Source organism: Lactuca saligna, chromosome 5 (assembly GCF_052625555.1).
Source record: "Lactuca saligna cultivar CGN05327 chromosome 5, ASM5262555v1, whole genome shotgun sequence".
NCBI lineage: Eukaryota > Viridiplantae > Streptophyta > Magnoliopsida > Asterales > Asteraceae > Lactuca > Lactuca saligna.
In genome coordinates this window covers 313569728-313589477 of record NC_136421.1, presented here as the reverse complement: position 1 = coordinate 313589477, position 19750 = coordinate 313569728, and the positions used below count along the sequence as shown (strand labels likewise).

General features: G+C 37.6%; 2 protein-coding genes across 47 annotated transcripts in view; both read left to right on the top strand.

Moving 5' to 3' along the window:
• Positions 1-11554, top strand: part of LOC145048633 (uncharacterized) — a 30309-nt gene extending 18755 nt beyond the window's left edge. For 40 of the 46 annotated variants that reach the window (XR_013682988.1, XR_013682987.1, XR_013682986.1 and 37 more), the window contains 6 exons: positions 31-256; positions 852-1148; positions 7334-7387; positions 7465-7566; positions 9153-9289; positions 11348-11554. The gene's annotated coding sequence lies outside the window, so the exon portion shown is untranslated. The other 6 variants (XR_013682973.1, XR_013682972.1, XR_013682971.1 and 3 more) reach the window with 6 other exon arrangements.
• A 6000-nt stretch (positions 11555-17554) lies between these two features.
• Positions 17555-17932, top strand: LOC145047075 (uncharacterized). The gene has a single exon (XM_078995321.1). The coding sequence runs from the start codon at positions 17555-17557 to the stop codon at positions 17930-17932; it is 378 nt and encodes a 125-aa protein (XP_078851447.1).
• Positions 17933-19750: the final 1818 nt, after the last annotated feature.

The following is a 19750-nucleotide window of genomic DNA, read 5'->3' as shown; positions in this document are numbered from 1 at the left end:
TATACTGAGGGTATTTTGGTCTTTTAACAGGTGTGGAGCTTTATGTTGCAGCAAGGTAACAGTGAGTTTTAGGTATGCAGGTCTGTTGCCTATACTTCCAACCGGTATCAGTGTGGTGGCATGGCCCATGAACCAATCAAAGAAGTCCCCAACCGGGGGCAAAAAGGGAAATGTGCTTCATGGAAGCAACAAGAGTCCAATTCGATTATCCTATGCAGAAGATGCACTTCACACTCTCAGTTAACCAATATTTTAAGTAAGTTACAAAAATGGTCCCTCTGCTCTCTGATTTTTACCATGCGTCCAAAATTGAAACCTTTCTTTATTTCAAGGTTTCGTATTGATTTTGGTCCTTAAAACATTTATATAAGAGCGAAAAATCAATATGAAATTTTAAAATAAGGACCAAAATTGATAAAGATTAAAGATTTATGCCTTGCGGCTAAAATCAGAAAGCAAGGGAACCATTTTTATATATTTTTTTTCTAATGATTGTTATAAACATCATTTAGCTGTCTTAAATTAACAAAAAAAAAACAGATTAGTGGCAAATTAGTTGTAAATGATGGTTGTGACTTGTGAGTGGTTAGTGATGTTGTTCTGTTGCTGTATTGTGGTGGTGGTTTATGACAAACTAAGCATGCTACTTTTGTTTTTTAAACAAAAAGAACATGCTACTTTCATTTTTTTTCAAAAAAGTAACAATTAAGGTTTTGGCTATTTTTGCAAGCTCGTCTAAGAAAACAGAACAGGTTTGTAACGAGGTGAATATTGTCCACATATCAATATATAGTTTCTCTTCTAATAAATTGTGCCTGCATATATATAATTGAAGTGGCGATTTCTTTCAGATTGAGGCTATGGGTTGGTGAGGCACTTACATTTAGGGGAGATGAATCAAAAGAAGCAGATGTTGCATCAATTAAATAAGAACTCCAAAACAAATCAATGGAACAGTGACGGATGAATGAAAAACACTGAATATTCAAATAGATAGCCCCATATTCGAGAGAGGGGAATTCTCCATGTTCTAGAAGAACTTTACAATGATTTTCTGCATACCCTAAATGACTAAAGACAGCATATAAATACCCTCAGCAGAGGACAAAACAAAATGGTCCCCCACTGCAAAAGATAAACGCCTAAAGGTAGTGGCACGATAACAATAACTGATTAATATAAAATAAAAGACCGAATTACCCTTCTTCCCATAATTCTGAAAACATCACTCAATTGGACTATTCTTCATTTGGGCCTTGCGCCTGTTTCTCTTCTCTGGTAAACCTTCAGGGGTGGGGAGTTATCATTAGCGGCGGCCCAAAGTTTGACCTTGTCCCCAAGGTGAAATTCTAGGAATTGCTTGTCCAGCTTCTCAAAATCTTCCCAGGTTGCTTCATGCTCAGATAAATCTTGCCACTGTACCAAGACTTGTGTGCCCTCTAACTTGTCATGGGTATTCCTCTTTTTCTCCCGAACTCCTTTGATTGATGCGGGTTGTACCACCAATTCCATTTAAGCATTCAACTGTGGGTGTATAGTAGCTGTTGGTGGCAAGTCTGGTTTATATGCCACTTTCCCCACTCGTTGAAGGATCTTATAGGGCCCATAAAATCGAGCAGCTAACTTTTCATACCTTCGTCTTGCTGCCTATAAGGCTTGAGTTTGAGGTAGACCTGTTTTTGTTGGCCTGATCCCTCATCTTTTGTTGGGCTCGGATTAAATTCATCCAACATTGCATCTCTGTCTTCTAGAAGCTGCTCCAAGGCATCCATAGGGGTATTTTGGCCTTCAAAGCGGATGAGGGGTGGAGGATCCCGACCATAGAGAGCCTTGAAGGGGGTACTCTTCAAGGACGTGTGATAAGTGGTATTATACCAAAATTCTGCCCAAGCTAGCCATTTAGCCCATGTCTTCGGATTACCGGAAGAGAAACATCTTAAGTATGTTTCGAGACAGCGGTTCACCACCTCTGATTGCCCATCCGTTTGGGGGTGGTAGGAGGTGCTTCTTTTTAGCTCCACCCCATGTAGACAAAATAACTCCATCCAGAATTGGCTGAGGAAAATCCTGTCACGATCGCTAATAATTGATAAGGGTAATCCATGAAGTCTCACCACTTCCTTCATAAATTTATCAGCCACGGTGGCTGCAGTAAACGGGTGTTGGAGGGGAATGAAATGGGCATATTTGCTCATCCGATGAAATCCATCGTGATTTCATCCCATGTTTGTGCAGGTAGAGTAATGGGTTGTATCAGCCCTGACGGTGCTATACTTCTGTTGCTGACAAACTGCGCATCGCTTACATATTCAATGCCAGAAAAGCTCTGCTGCAGCCCTTTGATAAGTTTTCTTTGTGCCTGAGTGACCTCCTACCGGTGAATCATGGAAGGCTTTGATGACTTCTGGAATGAGGGGTGACTTGGGAGAATTCTGTTGATGAATGCATCTTCTGACAATTCTGCTTTCAGTTTGTCCCACGGCTATTTCATTGCACTCAATAGAGGAATGTGATAGCTTAGACTTGCAATTCACAACAGAAAATAAATCAAACGTAAATGATAGATTCCCACAATTCTAGAGGTGGGTGCTCTCCCAAGTTCATAAGAACTGTTTCATTGATTTCAACATAGAGAAAAACAAAAGATCCTCGAGGACTATATATAAGACAAGCCGGAGACAAAACAGAATAAACCACAGACCCTGCTCCCCACAGACAAAAACGTGGTGGAAGGAGCATAACAACGAAGGGGGCCACAAACTATAAGACAAAAAACAAGATGAAATAATAAACAAGCCTGGGCTGCAGAAAAGGACTAAGATGGAGTGGGCTGATGTGGTTTGTTCCTTCCCCTTTTGTAGACATGGACGTCCTTGGGCCTATCAGAATGCTTTCTAGACAAGGCATCCGCCACCTTATTGCTTGCTTCCGTACGATACTGCACTTCAAATTTGAACCCCATGAGCTTCGATACCCACTTCCCACCACTCTTTGTTCCAGAATATAATTGGTCATTCCGAACTATGAATCTCCGTCCAATAAGATATGGCCTCCATTTGATGACTGCCTTGACTATCGCCATTAGTTCTTTTTCATAAATTGATTTTAGTCGGGCTTGAGCTCCCAGGGCACAACTATAGTATGCAATTGGTCTTCCTTCTTGAATTAGCACCGCCCCAAGCCCGCATCGGTCTCGACAATGAAAGTCTTGGTGAAGTCAGGCATTGCTAAGACTGGAACAGTGGTCATAGCTAGCTTCAACTCCTGAAAAGCCTTTTCAGCCTCTTCATTCCACCGAAAGCTGTCTTTTTTCAACTGATCCGTTAGTGGGGTGGCGATGCAGGCATAGCCTTTCACAAATTTCCTGTAGTATCCGGTAAGCCCCAAAAAACCCCTTAACTCTTTTATGTTGCGGGGAGAGGACCACTCCACTATTGCTTGAATCTTTGTTGCCTCCGCCGATACACCTTCCTTCGATACTTCATGTCCCAAATAGGATAGTCGTGCCCTCCTAAATTCGCACTTCTTGTAGTTCACATATAATTGATGTTCCCGGAGTTTCTCTATAGTGGTCTTCACATGGTCATAATGGTTGAGCTCGTCTCTACTGTAAATCAGTATATCATCAAAAAACACCAAGATGAATTTTCTCAGGAAGGGGTGAAACACTTAGTTCATCAGACCTTGGAATGTGGCTGGTGCGTTAGTGAGGCCGAAGGGCATCACCCTGAATTCAAAACGACCATCATGTGTGCGAAAATCCTCCGAGCGTACCCGAATTTGGTGATATCCGGATCGGAGATCCAATTTGCTGAACACCCTTGATCCGTGCAATTCGTCCAATAACTCGTCGATGACAGAAATGGGGTATTTGTCTGGGACTGTTGCTCGGTTTAAAGCCCGGTAATCCACGCAAAATCTCCAAGAACCGTTATTCTTTTTAACCAAGACGACAGGGCTACAATAGGGACTATTGCTAGGTTGAATGATCTTTGCTGCCAACATCTCTTGGACCATCCTCTCGATTTCATTTTTTTGAAAATGTGGGTACCGGTACGGTTGTACACTCACCGGTGGGGTTCCTTCTTTTAAAACAATCTGATGCTCCTGCAGCCTCTTGGGTGGTAGTCCCTTTGGGTCTTGGAAAACATCTTCAAAGCTGGCTATAAGCTTTCTTAGAAGTTCAGGGGGTTACACCTCGTACTTCTCCAATTCCGAATTGCTAAGTTCAATTAAGACACCGCACTTTTCCCTTTTTAGTTCCCGTGACATAGCCTTGAGAGTGAACAATGATTTTCCCAAGGACGGATCCCCCTTAAGACATACCGACTCTCCGCCAACTTCAAATGCCATTGTTTGGGTCTTCCAATTCGGTTGAGTAGTTCCCAGTGTCTCCAACCACTTAACCCCGAGAATAATATCTGAACTTCCCAGCCGAAGAGGAAGGAATTCCTCCACAACATCAATACCTTCCAGTTGCAGTAAAACCCCTTCGCAAATGCCTTTGCCTGTTTCTTTGTCTCCTGTACCCATCTGTACCCCATACGGTTCCGTTTCATTTATTGGAAGCTTCAATTGAGACGCCAAAGCTGATGATATGAAATTATGAGTAGCCCCTGGGTCTATTAGAGTAACCACGGGTTGGTCCCAGACCACCCCCTTCAACTTCATAGTTTTAGGAGAAGAAAGTTCTGCTACCGAGCTTAACGAGACTTCGATAACAGGTGCCACCTTTACCAAGTCTAAGGTGGTCGGATTCTTACCTGTTGCGTCGCCGTTGTTCCGGGTCTTCTCCTGACTCCTCGCCATCCTCCACGAGAATCACATTCACTTGGGATTTGCACACATGCCCTTTATGCCATTTAGCATCACATCTGTAGCATAATCCCTGTGCTCGCTTATCGTTGATCTGAGTTTCCGTTAGGCGACGGTTGTCGAAGGCTCGATTTGGTTGGGGCGATGCGTCTGAACGAAGCCAGGTTCCACTAGTGTATCCCTTCGAATTTCCCCCAATTTGTCGTATCGTCGTTTGTGGTTGGTTATTAGGGATTCGGGTTGCCAGTGTTCTGAACCCACTTTGAATCAGGGCCCTATTCTTCTCATCAATTTGCAGGGCTAAATCTATGGCACGGCCCATATCACGAGGAGCTCACATACGCAACTCAGTCTTGATGTGGGGTTTCAACCCATCCCAAAAGTTTCCCAAGACAACTCGCTCCGTTACCTCATCTAGCAGCGCCGATAGCTCAATGAATCGCTTCACGTACTCCTCGGCGGTGCCCGTCTGTTCCACAGCCGACCATTTGTGTATTTCCTTAAATACCCCTCTGGTTTTAAAACTTGTGTTTATTTATTATCTTCAGGAAATGATGTGCTTGTTTTTATAAAAAGATGCTAAATGCTGCATGGAATACACCTTGAGCACTTATTTAGTATGCCTGGTACTTCTTTACAAATGATATTTGTTATTTAGTCGATTCTTTTATTTATTTAAAAACTCTACTTTTTATTTAACCGAATTGGGACATCAGGGAAAGGAAATGCTACTTGGTAGGTAATAGTAATCAGTTCTCTTCTTGTGAATAAAAATATTATTTACATATATGAAAGTTTTGTTAAAAAATTTAATATTTTTGCAGGAATGTCTTCATTCAGCTGTGATGCTTGAACACGCATCTTATTGTGTTACCTTTTATTTTAGTCAAACCAATTAAGTTAAGAAAGTATGGATTTCACCTGAAGAGCAGCCTGCATTTCTTTCTGGTGATATGTACAAGAAATGCAATTATTGTAATTAATGTTTTTTTTTTTTTTTTTTTTTAATTTTCAATGCAAAATCTGACCAGTTGATTATACTCCAAACTGTAACATTATATTTATATTTTCAAAATCTAACCCAATATATTATACTTTTAATGCGTTCTACTTTTAAAATCTAAACTCATTTAACCATCGTTGCCAATTATAACATTATATTTTTAATTTTTTTCCTTAATAAGACATTATATTTTGAAAATATAATCATCTATCATATTCTTTAAATGACATTGTTATAGTTTCACCTATTAAGATATTATTGTTTTAACTTTTTCCTATAAAAATGTAAATTCTTTTATAGTAAAAATTGTGTATAAGGAATTAGTTAATTACACTTGGAAAAGTTAACATAATTGGACGTTATACTTTGAAAATCTAAACAGTTATAACATAGTACTTTATAAATGTAACCTACTAATACATTTTCTCTTAGTTTTCCTACATGTTTGTTTAAAGGGTTTTTTACTCTCTATTCTGAAAATGATTATTGCAGCAAGACTTGTAATTGCATAAAAAGATCTGGATCCTTTGTTCCATCGTGTTCTTGATGCAAAAAATCTCAATTTATGTTCTCATAACTGGTAAAACCATGAATTAATAAAATTCATGTGTACCCTAATAGTTTGATTGCACAGGTAGTCTGACTACTAATTTATAGTGTATTTTTTATGTGAAGTTGCAAGATTTAAATACTAGTTGAAGAGTTTAATAGTTATTATATATTCAACATTTTAGGATTATAACATTGTCGTCTTAAAATGTGAAAGATTGTTAAAATTCTGATAACTGGTCCAAATGTTGACTTTGATTTTTGTTGGCATCTATTACAAGGAACATATAAATTTATAAGGATTTGATGGTCTATGAAGGTTTTTGCTGTTTCAAGTTTTAACAACTTATAGCACTCTTAAGTCAATGTTATTTCTCATAAAGGATTGTTATTACAAAAGCTGAATTTTACCTCTTAATGCTTTTAAGTGTGTCTGAACTGGTTAGAGATAAAGATATGGTGTGAAAATCAACCAAAACTTACAATGAGCAATTTTGAATCATTCCTGTTTGTGAATTTCCATAAATACTGATAACACCCAACCCTTGAAAGTTTACCAAAGGAACAAACGGAAGAATATCCCAAAGAAATGATTTTTGTTTGTAGTGGGGAGCAGGAGGGTAATTCTGTCTTTTACTTTTATTAGTTAGTTGTTCGTGCCATTATCTCTGTGCGTTTAGCTTTTTGAATGGGGGAGCAATATCCTTTTGTCATGAAGGATCTTTTGTTTGTTTCCTCTGTTAGTGGTTATTTATAGGTGGTCCTTTGTTCCCCTCTCTCGAATATGGGGCAATCTATTTGAATATTCAGAGTTTTCATTCATTTGTCACTATTCCATTGATTTGTTTTGGAGTTTTTCTCACTTAATTGGTTCAGGAGTAGTCAAGGAGCTATCAAATACCCCTCTATTTAAGAACTTGTGCTTATTTATTTTCTTCAGGAAATGATGTGCTTTATTTTTTATAGATGCTGAATACTGCATGGAAAACGCCTTGAGCACTTATTTAGTATGCCTGCCTGGTAATTCTTTACAAAAGATATTTGTTATTTAGTCGATTTTTTATTTATTTATTAAAAAAGTCTACTTTTTATTTAAGGAATTGGGACATCAGGGAAAGGAAATGCTACATGATGTGGTCTTTCGTAATCAATTTGCTTACCAGTTTGCCTATTTTGCCCTCCAGCTATGAATCAATAAGGTCTGGGGCTTATCATTTTACTATTATTAGTACTTATATCAAATATCAATAACTCTATCATTGGTAAAAAAAATTCTACATGCCTAAGTTCACTGTATTATACTCTCTCTATTTACTGAAATTGTATAAATTATGCAAACACTGGAAAAATAACACGGCAATTTGCTTCCACTATATGAATGCATCTGAAACCTTCCGAGATTACAAGTATCTGATGGAGCTATTGGAGAGTATGTTAAGTAGTTTATTGTTATTTTTTAAGGTAGATTGGGATTGGGTACAATTACTTTATTTAATTTATCATCTGCATATGTTTTAAAAGCTTAAAATATGTAGCCACAGCTTGGTCAGCTATTGGTTCTGGGTTAGCAACGCAAGGAATGTCACTTTTGTTTAATTTCTCCTTTTTGTTGAAGGTTTCTTCTGATAGTGGTATGGTGTGATGGTTTTATCCCTTTTTATCAATTGCATTGATAACATTCTTTACTGAATGTTGATTGATGAGCTAATGCCATCTCTTCCTTCACCAACCTTGGTTAAGGCTGTATCCTTTTCAACACTTATTACAATTGAGTGTAACTTCAAATCCTTTTGTTTAATCACAATTTAGTGATTGACTTTCGTGTCTTGTTATCATGAAAACAGACTTGAACACGTCCAGATGATGTTGCTACAATATGTTATAAAAGTGGATTCTATTTCTTATTCACTTGTGCTTTTTTTTTTTTTTTTTTTCTCTTTTTAAGTCTACTAAAGTTGAAGCTTTTCTTTCCACTTATATCTTTCATTCGTTTTTGTCTTATGCATTCAACTTTCCTTTCTTTCTATTACAGTATTGTACTTTCAGCTGTTTCTGATAGACTCTTGCTGAATCTATCGTATATCCCAGGCATCGTAAAGCTCAAACTAACAGAAATTCTTGATAATATTTATAAAGATAGTTTCTTACAACTCTAGAGGTGAGAGTCTCTCCAAAAGAAGAACAATGTTCTCTTACAAATTAATTATTTGTCCTACTTCCTAAAACATAAGGTCTATTTATACTACCACTAGAGACAAGACAAATGGAAATAACAACCAATATAATCAGGTGTTGTCCCCACTAACAATTGTTTCCACCCATGATTGGCTGAAGACTCACTAAAAGGAAAATAAATAGATAAAAGACAGAAATTCCCCTATGCTATAAACCAGTAAAGTTGGGGCTTATCAGTTTTATTTCCATTTTTTAGGAGCATGATGAAATTTCTATGGAGTTTATCTCTTTTGTTAAAAACTTTTGTCATGTATGTTGAAGCAGCATAATTAAACCCTAAATCATTAAAAATAGAATCTGTTTGAAAATATGGTACTCATTTCAAGGTTTCATAATGCATTTGGTCTCTAGGTCACAACTTTAACAGCCTATATGTTAAATTTATGAAAATGATCATTTTGGCAATGTCTTCATCTCTTCAATTTCCATGTTCTAGCTGCGTAATTAGAACTCCAACAAAGTTCACCTTGCGTTTGATATCTGATATATGCGTTAAAATTATTGTTGCTTATAATATGTTTTTTTTTTTTTTTTTTTTTTTTTGTTTCAGATAAGATGTGAACGTATTATTTGTGAAAATGTTTGCCCAGGAAACAACTTCCCAACTCTTCTGTGACAGCCTTGTTGATGGTCATGGTCAAAATGATAGCGCCCAAAAAAGTCCCTTTACCCACCAACCCTCTCGAGGTAATTCATATAAAGAAAATAAATTAAGAAAAGCTGCTTTTGTACCAAAACAATTTGGCTTTGCTCTCATATGTTTGTTTTTAATTTCTATAGGATAAATTTCAGGAAATAGCAACATACTTCATTCTTTTTACCATAGTAGGGCAGTATACTTCCTTTTTTTTACCCACATTAGCAATGTGTAACCCATAATTGCAACATACTTGCATTTATTTACTTGGCCATTCGTAGTTGTTTGTTTTTCTGAAGACTTCTAACTTAAAAATTGATGCGTGTGTGTTGTGTGGCGCAACACTAGACCATCTGCTTCAAACCTCTTCACACCTTACTTTAACTTATTGCAGCAGTCTGCAGACGTTAAAAAACAAACATACTTTTTATTACATGCTGCAGTCGTTTGGTCCATGTCTTATGATACAGAGGGTTGCATAGGTGGTCTGCAGACTTCAAACATTTTCGGTTTGAAAAAACAAACATCTTACTCATTATGGCAAAATACTTAGATCTCTTACCAATAATAGCAATATGCCAATATTTAACAAATAAAATTTTGACCATATTAGTAAGGAAATGAAAATATGTTGCTATTACAGGCAAAAGTATAAGTTTGTTGCTATTATGGATGGATAAAGAACAAAGTACATTGCTTCTATTGGTAAAGACATGTAAGTAAGTTGCTATTATGGGTAGAAATATAACTGCAATGTTATTATGGGTAAAAAAATATAAGTACATCGCTATTATGGATAGAAAAGTATAAGTATGCTACTATTATGGATAAAGAATAAAACACAATATTTTGTTTAAGTATTTTATTTTTGTTCATAAAGTAAGGAGTGTGATACAAGTTTGATAGAAAATCAAGAAATATAGAATGAAAGCAGGATATGCATTGAATGAATTCCTATATTCGAGAGATGTGTCTCTCCAAAAGTAGACTAAAACTGATTAACACGTAAAGATAACCTCTATTACTCTCATGCAACTAACTTTCCCACCTAAACTACAAGTATAATGACTGAACTACCCTTAAGCCCCTAAACCTTGCATTGACCACTTGCCTTTTTGCATGATATATTGTTGACTTAGTCGTTCTATAACTTTGATCTTGGTTATTGCCAAGTAACATGCCACCATTATTTGCAGAGTAATTTACAGTTTTATCCTTGTGATATTTCAAAGTTATGGTTTTCATCTAGATATTTCATTTGTTGTACAAGTGGTCGATAAAGTATAGTTTTGTTGCAAGGTTTGTCCAGATACTGACGGTGTTACAAATGTCTGTAAAATGATTGTTTCGCCCTCAGCTTTTTCTCTTTCATCCTCTAACCCTAAATTTCCTGAAACCATCTCAAACTATAATCAAAACCAAAACCCAAAAAATGAACTACAACTAAAACAAAATTAAGATCCTGGGTAACAAATTGGAAAAAATAATCATGAACATCAAACTAAAAAGATTATTAGATTAGATTTTTTATTTTTATGGATTTTATGATTTAAGACGAAGGAGAATGAGAAGCTGAAGATAAGGAAAAAAATCCATTTTTATTTGTAATCAACAAAGCCATTTTTAATTGTAAAAAGTCAGTTTTTTGAACATTTTTTTATACCATCAGGGATAGTGTCAGACAACAAAACTAAATCTGATTGTTAAGTTATTTGTAATCAACAAAAAAATTCTCACATGAAACCAAATTCCTTCCACCATCAATGTCAACCCATTAAGGTGTGTTATACACACATATGTTAGTTTGGTAGATCGATATGTTTACATGTATTTGGTAATTATTGTAATCTGTTGCATGTCAGTGGTTAGGTTGAGGTGGGAGGCCAACAAACCCTGGATGGTTAGTTGAGGTGGTATTGCTTCATGTGGTAGACCAACAAACCCAGGATGGTTGGGTTGAGACATGTCAACACACCCTGGGTAGTTGTGTTGAGGCCACAAACCAACAAACATTATATGCATATAATGTAATTGTTATTGTGTTGTGTGAAATATTTTGGGGGAACTTACTAAGTCTTGGCTGATAGTTGTGAATTTCCATGTTTCAGGTACTTTGGATGATTGGGAGAAGGCAAAGGCTTGATCGTACACATCATCCTATGGATTTTTATGATTTGAGAGATATTTGCTACTCTGATTCTGTGATTATATTTTGGAACAATGTTTTGCTATGCTGATTAAGTGATTATGTGATTATATTTGAGGGATGTTACAATATGTGAAATCATGGTGGTTGCAGAGGATATTTGGAACTATTTCTAGCGGAAATGAAAGTGGTAGAATAGATATGGGCGAAGATGAGGTGTATGCTCCTGCATATGGGTGTATATTCTTGAGAATGTGTGTTTGTTGTGTTTGTGTATGTTTTGGAGAGAGAGAGAGAGAGAGAGAGAGAGAGAGAGAGAGAGAGAGAGAGAGGTGAGTCCCCTTCTTTATTTGATTTAACATTTATATTTAAATAAAATAAAAAATGGTTAAATAAATGGAAAAAACAAATTAAAAGGGTGTATTAGTCTTTTTCAAGTTTAACAGAGACCAATTCAACAATGAAACTAGTTGAAAATGACTACCAATACACAAAATTCGTAGTTTGGACCAAAACTCGGAAAAAATGCATACCAAATGGACCATTTTTGTAGTATGTCTTCTATTTATAATAAAGAAACTTAAATTTATGATTATGCATCCTTTATATTAACGTTCTGTGAGTAAATTATAAATTTATTCCATATGTTTGTTTAATTCTTAAGATGCTGTCGGTTAACTAGGGTGCAAACGAGCCAAACTACTCGTGAGTTGCTCGAGATCAACTCGTTAAAAGCTCAACTCGAGTTTATTAAACGAGCTCGAGCTTCCATTTACACATCTATTTCCTACATTTGCACTGTATTTTTGGTTTGTTTCTTTTGTACCACTTGAATTTATTGATTTTTTGCACAATTATATGTAAGACACCTACTCGTTTTATCGGATTTGTTTTAAGTACATCGTGTTAAACACAAGCCTCAATAATTTATAATGATTTGTTTGTTTTCGTACATCATCATAATCAATTTTTTTATTTTCCAAAAAGAATTTATTGATTTTTTGCACAATTTATTGATTGAAATGAGCCCTTATTAGTTCGTTTTATCGGATTTCTTTTTGGCAATAGTTAGGCTGAGTCATGGCTTCCTCTAAAAGAATTAATCTCCGTCTTGCCATGATTGTTTATTGTGTTTATTTCTTCTCCCCCTCCTTCGAACTAATTGTTTTGTTGGTTTTCTGAATTGCGGGAACTTGATTTCTGTCCCATATTAATTGATCGAAGAAAACGGTTAGTGTCATTTGTATTGTTTTTACCTATCTCACTAATCCCTACCTTTGTTGAAGATAGCATGTGCTCTTCAGATTTCTAGCAATGGGTTTTTTTTTTAACCTTATGGCATCTTGATCTTTAATTAGGAATAGCATTTCACAGAAATTTGTAAGTAGTTTAATCATGCAGGTATATATTGTCTTTCTATTGTTTTTAGGTTTCACTTAAGTTCTGATCTAAGCTTTTTTTTTTATCAGTATGGTTGTAAGGGTGTTGGATTGAGGTGGGAGTTGTATTAATTAATATTTAAAATTATGGAAAGTATGGTTGTAGGAGTGTTGAATTGAGGTGGGAGTTGTATTAATTTATATTTTAAATTATGGAAACTTGAGGATAGAAAGTGGTGTCACTAACAGTATTTAGGAGAATGGATTAGTTATTGGAGATATGTGTTTGTCATTTCTCTTTCTTTGCAATTTAATATAGTGACTGAATTAAAAGAACAATAACATCATTTGTTTAAGTTTTATTGGGGTTTTTAATTTCAGGTCCTCCATTGGTAAAACAACCAATGTATGTCCCTTCAAGTATGCATTGGTTTGTTTTCCCATCCCCTAGAATTTCTTCATTTAGCATGGTTTCTTAATCTTTACGTCATTTTTAATAGAAAATTTTCATCTTTTTAGGCACAAGTTTCATGCTAAAGTACGTTGATGTTCTCTTTAGTTTGTCCATCATTAAAATATTAATCAGTTTCACTTTCAATCCAATTAGTTCCACTGTGTTTTTCTAGTTTAACAAGTAGCTTTAAAAAGCTCTTGAATAAACATGAGAAAATTAGAACTGTTCCATTGTACATAAAATATAAATTAATATATTTGTATAACCCTTCACGCATGACTCAAGTCACCTAGTGGTCTATTACTGCCGATGGCAACAACAAACAAGCAGTCAATGCAAAATTTTTGTGAATGTAAACCGGAAACATTAAAAGGATTAAGTAAAATTATAAAGTGGGAAGCACTAAATAGATTTTTAGAAAGCAAAAGCCTGTTATAAATAATTTTGAGGGTTTATGGGTATTTTTTCTTTCTATTTTCTCAGGTATTATTAGCAATTCATTTATCTTGACAAAACTTTATTTGGTCCGCTTAAAATGAGAAAGAAAAACAAGTCTCATTGGCAATTGAAAATCATTCTTTATACAATAGAAATGGTAACTTCTTTGTAATTCCTCACACTGCGAGTAATAGATTGACGCTTTTCTAATAAACGTTTAACTATTGTCCTATTTATAAGACAAAAATAACAATAAATAACTAGACTAAGATTACTAAATAATTAGGAAAGTATTAAATAAATAAGAGATAAATGAAAATTCTAAATGACTGATAATGAGGTATGCTTTTTCCGGCCAATAGGAGCAGTGAAATGCATTGCTAGAAGACAAAGTGATGGGAATTTATATCATTGTAATACAAACTATGTTGGTGCATGGTCTAATGACGTTTCCTGATACTCTATAATTCTAAATTATTTAATGAAAATATATAAACTCTACTAATTGTATACTGGTTCAGGAGTTTAAACTGGTGCAAGGGTTTGACCTTTCGATGGTACACTATTTGAGGTTATTGATGTTGGTGGTGCGGGGAAAACACTTGCTTATGGAACAAAAAAGAAGGGTGCACAAATAGTGATAGAAAATCAGACTTAAGGTTGGATTCTATCAACTTTGGTATTACTAATAGTAGGTGTTTTGGTAATGATGGAATCGGGGAAAGAATGGAATAGCATATTCCATTGAATTGAAAAAAAAATGATTGTGTTATCTAATGGAATGGAATGGACAGTTCTTGAAAGAATGTAATTCGATCAGTTTTTTTTCATTGCTTAGTCCGAGGGTTGTTTGTTTTCATTCCTTAATGAAAAATGAAATAGTAAATTGCAATATTATCCGTTATCTTAACAAATGATGCTCAAGATATAGCTTATATCCATCGTTTGAAATTTTACCTTATTTTGGAAAAAAAACACTAATTCTCCTTCATTGGTCGTATTTGGTACATGCCTTAGAACTCATATATGGTATTTAGAGTGGGATTCTTTTTTTGAACCAAACATAATGAAATATTATTAAGTGAGCTGAGAATCATTCAACTTTAATAAGTAATTAAGGTTGTGTTTAGTTACGGAAAAATACTTTCATTTTCCGTTTTTTGTTTTTAGTTTTCATTGGAAAATTTAGAAAACGCGTTTAGTTAAAACTTATTCATTCTCAGTTTTACAAAATTAGGAAACGTATTTAGATGTGTATATTTCTATCAATTTTCATTTTTAGAAAATGGTAGCGGTGGTAGGGCGGGGGTGGTGTCGATGACGGCGACAGTGGTGGTGGTGGTGGTGGCGGTGGTGATGACATGCAGTGGTGGTGGCGGTGGTGATGACACGCAGTGGTGGTGGTGGTGTTGATTGCGGTGGCAGCAGTGGTGTTGGTGATGGGGTAGTGGTGGTGGTGATGGTAGGACGGTGATTGTGGTAGTGATGTTGGGTGTGTGTGTGTGTGTCTTATAGGGGTATATTTGTTTGTTTGTTTGTTTGTGTGTATGTGTGTTGGGGGATGTGGGTGGGCAAAAACCCTAATCCGAGGACAAAGTCTAAAATAAGTGGGGGAGATTTGTAGCACCTAGTTCTTGGTACGTGTTCTTTTTATTAAATCTTCAAATATTTTGCATTTGGTCTTGGACTCGGCGAGTTGAAGGACCAACTCGCCGAGTAGAAGCGGGATGAGGCGCGAAGTTTAAGTTGTGGACTCGGCGAATCAAGTCCCGGACTCGGCGAGTAGACCCTGTTTGGGCAAAAACCCTAATCCGAGGGTTTGCACCCTATTTAAACACCTTAACTTGGCCTCCTTAGTCCCATTTGCTCCCAGAAGACCCCCATAGCAAACCTAGCCGTTATTGAAGCAATCTAAGGATTTTGGAGTGATTTTGGTGCTTTTGTGATCCAAGGAAGGAAGGAAAAACTTGAAGGATCAAGATGATGCTAGAAGGATTCGGTTTTGAGCATCATTTGCTGACTTCAGAAGGTATAAAGTCTATACATTGCTTGCTCTTTTGATAGATCCCATTTTGTGGAGTGTTAGGGCTTTTCTAAGCCATTTTGGTCACCAACCATGATTACAAGCATGGTTTGAGGTTGATGTTTCGGATCTAGGTCCATTGAGGGGTTACAAGGCAGAAAGGAGTGGCTTTTGCACACAAGGAAGGCCGCATGCATTGTGAGAGCTTGTTTTAGGACCTTTTGAGCTTAATGTCCCATGCAAGCACGTAAAGGTTGTAACTTTGCGTGCTAGATCGATTGTAGAAGCATAGATCTACATTTTGATCAAGTGTTGTACATCAGAAAGAGAAGATTCAGTGAGTGGTTGTGACCAACTCCGCAAGTCCGTTCTTGGACTCGGCGAGTCCAAGGTTTTGTCCCATATCAGTTGAGGGTCATAAGGACCCAGTTGAGTATGGAAAGGTTTTAAGGGGTCCCAAGAAGTGACCCAACGTCCTAGACTAAGCCATTGTTGTGGAAATTCATGGGACTCGGTGAGTGCATGAATAGACTCGGGGAGTCCAAGGCAATCTTCTTCAGGATGAAGATGGACTCGACGAGTTGTTCATACAACTCGGCGAGTTAAGGGCAGGACCTGAGTATTAGATGATGATGAACTCGACGAGTTGTTCATACAACTCGGCGAGTCGGATGAGGATTCAGTCGATGTTCATTTAGAAGGAAAACTCGTCGAGTCATCGCCTAACTCGACGAGTAGAGACGGGTTTAAGGTCTAATGGAAGGATAGGGACTCGGCGAGTTGGCGAGCCAACTCGGCGAGTCAGGTCAACTAGAAGTTGACTTTGACTTTGACGTGGTCATTTTACCCTAAGAGTAGATGTCAGTTTCTAACTAAGTGTTTTGTGGGAATTATAGCCGGAGGATTTTCGGAGCAGCAACGGCAGCAGTCAGAGGATTCCCGCACATTTCAGCAGCTACTACGAGGTGAGTTACCTTCCAATAGCTGTGGGTCTAAGGCCACAATGCCGGCCCACTAGCAGGAGACGTATGATATATGATTGTCTTTGTGATGTCATCTAGGTTTGTTACTACCTGATATGTTATATGCTAACATGATATGTTGTATGTGATAGTAGTAGAGTTCGGTTGTTAGGACCGAAGGGTAGTCAGACACCCCAGGTACGTCTGACAGTATGTGGTGATATGTTTGCATGCTGGCTTGTTATGTTATATGCGATAGAGGTAGTAGGAGGGGACTAGTCCCCGAGTTCAGGTGTTAGGATCGAAGGGTAGCTCAGGCACCCCAGCTATGTCTGGTAATATGTTTATGTTATGTTATATGTGATAGTAGTAGTAGGGGGTGAAATAGTCCCTGAGGTTCGGTTGTTAGGACCGAAGGGTAGTCAGCACCCCATAATGGCTCGACATGGGTAGGTCAGTTCCCCAGAATGGCTTGACACAGGAAGGACGGCACCCCAGAATGGCCGCATGGGTAGGTCGGCACCCCAAAATGGTCGTACCGAGTAGGTCGGGCACTCCAGAAATGCCTGGCAGTATGTATGTGATATGATTGTATGGTATGTGGTACGATGAGGGAACTCACTAAGCTTCGTGCTTACAGTTTCCAGTTTTGGTTTCAGGTACCTCTTCAGCGAAGGGGAAGGAGCTGGCGCGATAACAGCACACCATACACACACATTGGTTTTCCGCATTATGAGATGTTATGGGATTGTACTCTGACATTATTATTATTTTCATGTTTTGGGTTTTCAGACACGAGATATGTTTTATGAAATGATATGATCGGATGATGTTTTACTACAAATGTTTTACAAACCACTTATTTTAAATGAAATTTTTGGGTGTGAAAATTGTGTCGTTACAGATATCAAGCATGGTCCTCATGAATGAAGAAAAGGTGTACCCAAGCCAGTTAAACGAAAGTGAAGATGAGAACATGTGGTATCTAGACAATGGGGCTAGTAATCACATGACTGGCTCCAAAGCTTTATTTGCAGAACTCAATGAGAACGTAATGGGACAAGTACGATTTGGAGATGGTTCCAAGGTCCCAATCAAAGGAAAGGGCACATTGTTGTTTGACTGCAAAAATGGTGATCAATTCATCATCCCGGACGTTTATTACATTCCAGCCCTTCATAACAACATAATAAGCTTGGGTCAGATGATAGAGGAAGGTTATGACATAGGTATGAAAAGAGAATTCTTACGGATGTATGATGAAGAAGGATGCTTGATTATGAAAGTATAGAGGTCGAAAAACAGGCTTTATAAGATAAAGCTCACATCTGGAAGACTTGTATGCTTGAACATGAGCATAGATGATGACTCATGGCGGTGGCATGCACGTATGGGTCACACTAACTTCAGAACACTTGAAGAGATGGCACGTAAGGAAATGGTGATAGGTATGCCTCGAGTTGCACACCCATCCCAAGTATGTGAGGGATGTATGATATCCAAGCAATCAAGACGAAGTTTCCCACAAGAGGCCCAATGGAGAGCTAAGGAACCACTTCAGTTACTACACGTATATTTGTGCGGACCCATTACACCGGCAACCAAGAGAGGGAACCAATATTTCCTCTTAATCATGGATGACTACTCACGATATATGTGGGTGTACCTGATCAAGATTAAAGATGAAGCGTTCGACATGTTCCAGAAGTTCAAATTACAAGTTGAGAAGGAAAGCAGCCATAAAGTCAAGATATTGGGAACTGACCATGGATGTGAGTTCAATTCGAACCAGTTCCAAGCATTTTGTGAGCAGATGGGAGTCAAGAGCCAATTGACAACACCACACACCCCACAGCAAAATGGGGTTGTGGAACGTCGCAATAGAACTATTGTAGAGATGACGAGGGCACTACTCAAGGCGATGGATGTACCAGATAAATTCTGGGGTGGGGTGGTGAGTCATTCGATGTGCCTGCTGAATGGAACTAGTACAAAAGCGCTTAAAGACGTTAACATCACACGAATCGTGGAAGGGTTCCAAGCCCTCGATTGCACACTTGAAGATTTTTCGGATGTGTGAGTTTTGTGAAGAAGATGTGAGGTCTAAGCAAGTTAAGTGATCGAAGCAAAGCGATGGTGTATTTAGGAATAGAGGAAGGGACGAAGGGGTGTCGTGTGTACAATCCTACTAATCAGTGTATTGTAATCGCAAGGGATGTTATATTCGACGAAGCAAGGAGATGGGCCTAGAAGGAAGAAACTACGGGGAAGCCCTTTACCATACCTTACTGGATCAACTTTATGGTCAATGTAACAACCCAATCTCAACCGGCGCAAGAACTCGATCAAATAGATGACATCAACGAAGAACCCTTGACTCCGTTAAACGACTCCTACGGTGGTTATGTATCAGATAACTCAAGACTTGAAGACTCATTGCAATCATGTACACCTGGAACCAGCTCGTGATTAACACCTCCAAGTCAAACGTTGGTAGTTCAAGAAGGAAACGGGTTTGTAGCTTTATATGATGATACACCAGCAAAAGGTTTTCACTCAATCAATGACATCTATGAAAATACAAAAAAAATGGGGGAAGAAGAGATACAAGATCTATACAAAAGGAATCAAGAATTACTACTGGTTGATGGCGAACCCATGACCTACGAAGAAGCATCGGTTGAAGAAGGTTGGAAACGAGCCATGGAATTGGAGTTGAAGTTGATTGAAAGAAACAACACCTGGTCCTTAACCAAATTACCCCCAAATCGCAAGGCGATCGGGTTGAAGTGGGTATTCAAGCTAAAAAGGAATGTAGCTAGAGAAGTAATCAAACACAAGGCCCGACTGGTCGTTAAGGGGTACGTTCAAGAAAGGGGTATCGACTTTAACGAAACTTTTGCACCATTCGCCAGGTTGGAGACAATAAGGTTGATTCTCTCATTAGCAACTAAAGAACATTGGCTTATACATCACTTGGATGTCAAGTTAGCATTCTTACATGGCGATCTTAAGGAAGAAATCTACGTAACTCAACCAACTAGGTTCACGGTCAAAGGAAAGGAAAGTTGGGTGTACCGGCTCCATAAGGCCCTGTATGGATTGCGAC

Excerpts from the sequence above, each read along its gene's own strand:
- LOC145047075 (XM_078995321.1), top strand. The coding sequence starts at position 17,555 with ATGGTCCTCATGAATGAAGAAAAGGTGTACCCAAGCCAGTTAAACGAA.